The 6,621-nt window shown below is 34.8% G+C and overlaps 1 protein-coding gene across 1 annotated transcript; it reads right to left on the bottom strand.

Moving 5' to 3' along the window:
* LOC109227618 (F-box protein At5g49610-like) lies at positions 3,153-5,394 on the bottom strand. The gene is made up of 3 exons (XM_019392816.1): positions 4,859-5,394; positions 4,215-4,727; positions 3,153-3,339 (listed from the first exon to the last, which is right to left on the bottom strand). The coding sequence occupies exons 1-3, from the start codon at positions 5,392-5,394 to the stop codon at positions 3,153-3,155; spliced, it is 1,236 nt and encodes a 411-aa protein (XP_019248361.1).

Here is a 6,621-nt window from a genome sequence, read left to right as displayed (position 1 = left end):
GATTAATACCAGTACTCAAGCATAAATAAAGTCCACAAAAATAAACTAAATCTCTACTCAATATCAAGAGTCATCAATTTAAAGCATCTGAAGTGTCATTTAAAAACACAACAACTATCAATTTAAGACTCACGGTCATGCTCGACACCAACGTATAGATACTCGTCACCATGCCTATACGTCGTACTCAACAAGAAGCAATTAGCAAATAAGACTCAACTCTTAATCCCTCAAGCTAGGGTTAGACCAAACACTTACCTCAATGCCTTGCACACAACTTAAGCCTCAAGTATAGCTTTACCCCTCGATTCCACCACCAATCCGCTCGAATCTAGTCACAAATTACTTAATTACATTAATAAACGCTAAATGAATCAATTTGAATGCATAAAAATAAATTTTCCAAAGTTTTGCCCAAAAATTCCAAAATCGCCCCTGGGCCCACGTGGTCAAAACCCGAGGTTCGAACCAAAACCCGGCTACCCATTCCCCCACGAACCCAAATATATGATTTGTCTTGAAATCGGGCCTGAAATTGAGGTCCAAACCCCCAATTTTAGAAAAACCTAGGTTCTACCCAAAACCCCCAATTTCTCCAATGAAAATCTTTGATTTCAAGTTGAAAACATGTTAAATGTTGTTAATAATTGAAAGAAACGAGTAAAAATTAACTTACAAATGATTTGGAAGAAGGTTGGTTCTTGAAAAATCGCCCAAAGGAGTTGTGTTTTGAAAATGGGGTGAAAAATATCTTAAAATCGACTAAGTATGAAAAATGCAGGTTGCAGATGTGGGAAATGCAAACTGGGATTCGCAATTGCGAACCCCGACCTGTTATGGGAATTGCGAAAAAATATTCGCATTTGCGAACACTGTCCAAAAATCCGGACTTCGCATTTGCGAGCCAAAGGTCGCATTTGCGACCAGCCCAGCATCACATTTGCGGCCAAATGGTCGCATTTGCGACCCACTGCGGACTCACTCTTCCTCGCATTTGCGATGCTAGGCTCGCATTTGCGACATCGCATTTACGAGACCTGCTTCGCAAATGCGAAAATACCAGAACTGAAATGCCAGATTTTCACAAAGGTTAAAAATGCACTCACAGCCTATCCAAAATTCACCCGAGCCCTCGGGGCTCCAAACCAAACACACACACAACCTTAAAAATATCCTACGGACTTGTTCGTGCGATCAAATCGCTAATATAACATCATAAGCCTCAAATTAAGCCTCAAAATCCATGATTTCTTCCAAATTTCATAAAACATCAAACTTTCCATTTTAAGTCCGAAACACGTCAAACGACGTCCGTTTTCAACCAAACTTTACAGGAAGTGCTTAAACCATATATAAGACTTGTACCGGGCGCCGGAGCCAAAATACGGGCCCGATACCATCACCTTCTAATCAAATTTCATTTCCAATTTCCTTAATTATTTTCAAAAAACAATTTTACTCAAAAATTCATTTCTCGGGCTTGGGACCTCAGAATTCGATTCCGGGCATACGCCCAAGTCCCATATTTTCCTACGAACTCTACGGGACCGTCAAATCACGGGTCCTGGTCCGTTTACCCAAAATGTTGACCGAAGTCAAATTTATTCATTTTAATATCAAAACTTAGCATTTTTCACAGATATTCATATTTAGACTTTCCGGCTACGCGCCTGGACTGCGCACGCAAATTGAGGCGACCCTAAATGAGGTTTTCAAGGCCTCGGAAGCACAGAATGAATAAGAAAACAAGTGATGACCGAAGAATAGGTTTTAACTACTTTAGCCTTCAGTAGAATTCATGCCAAGAGCTTTTAGCTCTATGCACGTCAGCACGTGTATCTAGTGTGAATTGTTACGAAATTTATGCTAAATTGTTTAAAATTATGACTGTACACATTGTAAAAACTTCTATTAAGTTATTAGTAATAAATATTAACGCAATAATCGTTTGTACAATGTATCACATCAAAAGAACCAGTAGAAAACCAAAAAGTCGGGGGAGGATGACTTTTTACTGTAATGTCTACTAGAAATTTTAAATTGCATTGATATTTAACTTTATTCTTACTTATATTGTCCTAAAATACGTAACTAGTTATATATATATATATATATATATATATATATATATATATATATATATATTTGATTTGTCGATTTCTTCAGAAGGTAAATGACACTATTTCTGGTCCTTAGCTTTTGAAATGTTGTCGTCCGTAAGCATCTTAGTTTCTTTAATATGCCTTTCTTAGGTTGTAGTATTTTAACTCGCTTATTGCTTAGATTAGTTGCTTAATACTAAAGCAAATATTGTTATTTAAATCGTCATTTTGAATTGTATTTTATCCTTATGTTATTATCTAATCTTTCAAAAATCATTTCAAGAATCGTAATAGAAATAGAAAATAAAGTTCAGGGTCGAATTCCATAGAATAGATAACATGGATGGGATTGTTTGTAATGATAAACAAATGGTCGTAATTGAATTGGTGGTCTAAAACCAAGCCTTAATAAGATGTCTCAAGTAAATCAAATAAAACTAGCTTCAGCGTGCGCCTCGCGTGCATCTCGTGCGTCACACGAGCATCTTCTGTTAGTAAAAAAATTTTAAAAATCTTATGTATTGTTAAAATCTATGCATGACATATAAAACAAAATTAAAAGGAAAAAAGATCAAGTTCAAAATCTATGTACTATTCGTTTCAGTGCGTCATGCAGTTGTAACAAACTAAAAAAATCAGTAAACTTATACTTTATTTCATATGAATTGCCCAAGTCATTTAAATCACAAAAACTATTAAACTCAAGCCAGTACAAAAGCTTGCTTCCAAGCCGGCCCGGCCGCGAGGAATCAAGAAATCTTTGCCGGTGCTGACTTGGATCTCGGGTGACGGAATAAGGCGGCCAGAAGCGACGAGCAGTCGCGTAGAAGCAAAAAAAAAAAAGACACCAGATAAAGGTGAATGATGTACCTCAAGAAGAGAACCGAGGCATACAAGAGAAGATGAAGGCGGAGGAGTCAGACCTCACAATTCTGTGGCAATCATCTTGGTCTTTTTCTGAGCCCTAGATCAGAAGCCTCGGCTGCTACTGTTATTTAAAATTAACATTTTTATTTGCATGTAAACAACAATATTGTAGACTACAAAATACTATATAGTGCGGCTAACACGGGCACGTAGAAGAAGTGGATATCTATCCATGGATGCAATGAGGGTGAAACTTGTGGCCGCATACAAGCTCGACTTCTCCTCCAACAACCGCTCCAAGTCTTGCGCCTCTACGGGATGCTCCTGCTTCTCTATGTCCATGTCCACTGGATCATTTCGGCGACACCACCTCCTCATGCAATCGCACATGAGTGCTATCAGAGATCCAATAAAAGAGTAGGATTTTCATACAAGCAGCGACCACGCTGGTGCACGTGTTGTGCAACAACATGGAATCTGGACAGTAGAGTTAGCCTGGTCCTGGTGTTACAATACCATATGGGCAAGTCTTGCTACCTCCAATTTTAAAAATCTTATGTATTGTATGTATGACATATAAAACAAAATTGAAAGGAAAAATGTACATGTTCAAAATGATAAAATATATATATATGTTGTACATGAATTAGTTATGTAGAATTTTGTACCGAAAATCATACATTTGATTAATAGTGCATATAAAAAAAATTAAATTGGAAATCGCATGTTAGAACAATACAAGTTTTATCTTGAGTAATAAATTTTTGTACACCAAATCAAATATTCCTTAGTTCAACTTGAAGTTATTGGCAACACCAAACATCGACTTAATTATATACCTCAACACAATAGTATATATGTTAAATTATTTTGGAGTAAAATTAGGTATTGTAGTATCTAAAACTAATGTAAATCTAACAACTTGAAACTCTTCACAACGAATCTAAAGAAATTTCATACTTCATATATAAAACAAAGTCTGTTTTTTTGTCCAATATAAAGTCTTATAAATACTTTACCATATGCATTTGACTCTTCTAATACAAAACAAGTCTTGAACATGCTGACGCATAAAATGAAAGCTCTTTCTATTAAGCACAAGTACAATATAATATGGAGAAATTAAGCAAGTACAACTTAATTCTTTCTTATACTAACACATTTTAGCCACTATTTTCCCCTATCGCTTTCAAACCAATTAGTTCTCTATCCGAACGAAAAGGAAATATTTCACTATAATCTGACCTGTCCAATTTTACCACATCAAAACTTGAATTTTGTTCGTTGTAAAACATTAATTTATCCAAACCCATCATTAGAGCAATATCACTATCGTAAAAATCAACTGGACTTGGATATTTTATCACACTTTTAACGGTTTCAATCTCCACTTCTTTCTCCTTATTCCACATATGGTTTCTTGTATTGTCAATACACCAAAGCTCTAACATTTCATTCGACGATAGGCAAATAAATCCCAACTTCCCTTCGTACTCCACCAGTTTCTTGTCTGTATAATTTTTATTTTCAATTACTGGCTCTGGAAGTGAGAATCTTGGACGAGCTTCTTTGCCATTGTAGTTTAAGACTAATACGTGATCGTCATCTGTGAGAAAATAGACTAATCCACTTACATTAATAGGGAGACAAGAGGATTCGAAAAACACATCGTAAGGGAGTGAGATTGTATTTGCTTGTCTCCATGCATAAGTCTCGGAATCGAAGATTTCACAACAATAATTGCCAAGTCCCAAACGCCTATAAACAAAGATTCATATGAAGTAAATACATATATGAAAACCTAATTTAAGCAAAAGCAAAAACCAATCAACGAACGATTAGATATATGATTTTAAACGTAAGAAAATTAAGATGTAAATTTTACATACCTACGACGAGGTGGTGATGAGTCTTGTGACAAACGAATAATCTTGAAATGTAAAGGACTTGATTTGAGTACCACTAGAGCAATCTTGACCGTCCGATACCTCGTTTTTGGATTGGGCAACACTTTCCATTCTCGAGTACTAGGTTTACAAATATAGTACATATGGTTACGATTCTTTATTCTTCTCACACAACACAAAATCCCTTGTTTTGAAGATGCCTCGATCTTTGTGTTACGATAATGGTTGAAAATTCTATATTCAGGTTTGTTCAAGGTTTCAACTGGTAGATTCAATGGATCTTTTCCCATGCAATCGTCCATTGAAACAAACTCTGTAACGTACTTGTTATTTTCTAAACTTTGAACGAAGTAACCTAAAATATTATTTGTTCTGTGACAATATACTTGCATAAAACCTAATTTATATGTCAAGTTTTTCCATGTCTTGTTAACTACTTTGCAAGCATCTAATGTTTCCAAGGAAGTTCGAGTTAATATCTCGAAAGCCATATCAGATGGAAACTCTGGAGAAGCCATTAATGCAACTCTTTAAGAAGTCAATTTCTAGAAAAAATAAAGAGTGTTTGATTAATGTAAGAAAAGATAAAGGATTAAAGAATCTTGATCAGTACAACTAATTTATAATAAGAGGAAGTACGTTGAAGATAAAGCAGGTAATTAAGTTCATATATCATAGAAGGAAAAAAAAAATAAGAAGAAGCAGGTAATACTAGATTTGATTTTTGATATTTATCTTATGGTCAGCAACTTTTCCTTCTTGCTCATACTTAGTAGGCGATTACCATATTTTTCCCTTTATAATAGTATGTGATCTCGACTACGAGAAGTATATTGAATATTATACCTTTTATTACTGTGGAATGAATTATTTTACCAAATCAGAATTGAAGATAGAAACAGAAAAGGCGCAAATGTTTGTCCCTAGATAATGTAGCAAGATCAGATTTCGCAGGGTGGTATATGGTTTACACATTAATTTCTCTTGATTAATGTAATTTTTCCATTAGAAGATAATATTTTACCTTGAAGGATTAAACAAGCCAAAAATTCAGTGTGTAAATGTTGTTATTCATTAATAAAGGAGGATTAAATTTTCTAAGTACGTCAATTTTATTTTAAAAAGGTCAGAAGTAAATTTCTGAATGAAAATTGACAATTGGATAATCAGATCTTGTAGTTTGAATTTCGAGGGAAGAAATAAAGGAGAAGAGAAAATAAAAAAGGATATGTTTCAAGTATAACATCTTTTAAAAAAAAATATACTTATGCATTACAAAATTTTCTCGAAAAATCAACGAGGTCAAATTTTGACTTCAAAATAATTAATTAACAATTAGGCTTGTAGTAGCAGGGTTTAACGTTTAATGATAGATCCAATAGATAAATCTAGTTTCCAAAGCTTCAATATCCAATATAACCCTTGATAGGGAGGTGTGAAGGTCAAGGATTACGGTAAAAGGTTAGGTAGTCGAGTGCTTTTTCTTGTTCTTACTAGTAGCGCTAGTACATACTCTCGTATTGTTTTTAGTTTTAGGTTTCTATTATTGCCTATTGTTGCTTTCCTTAGGGCCATCTTACCATCTTGCTATTTTAATGCTTCTTTTATATGGCTCCTCATTGTTGTATCTGAGTGTCTTCTTTTAATTATTGTTGTGCTTATGCTTCATTGAGCCGAAGGTCTATTGGAAACCGTCTCTCTATCTCCACGAGATAGGGATAAAGTTTGCGTACACAATACCCTCC

This window comes from Nicotiana attenuata, chromosome 6 (genome assembly GCF_001879085.1).
Source record: "Nicotiana attenuata strain UT chromosome 6, NIATTr2, whole genome shotgun sequence".
NCBI classification, from domain to species: Eukaryota; Viridiplantae; Streptophyta; class Magnoliopsida; order Solanales; family Solanaceae; genus Nicotiana; species Nicotiana attenuata.
Note: the sequence above shows the minus strand (reverse complement) of the source record. Positions and strands in the feature narration are given on the sequence as shown.

Excerpts from the sequence above, each read along its gene's own strand:
- LOC109227618 (XM_019392816.1), bottom strand. The coding sequence starts at position 5,394 with ATGGCTTCTCCAGAGTTTCCATCTGATATGGCTTTCGAGATATTAACT. Across the intron at positions 4,728-4,858 it reads TCATCACCACCTCGTCGTAG|GCGTTTGGGACTTGGCAATT; the intron begins GTATGTAAAATT and ends CTTTGTTTATAG. Across the intron at positions 3,340-4,214 it reads GATGTGGTAAAATTGGACAG|GTGGTGTCGCCGAAATGATC; the intron begins GTCAGATTATAG and ends TTGCATGAGGAG.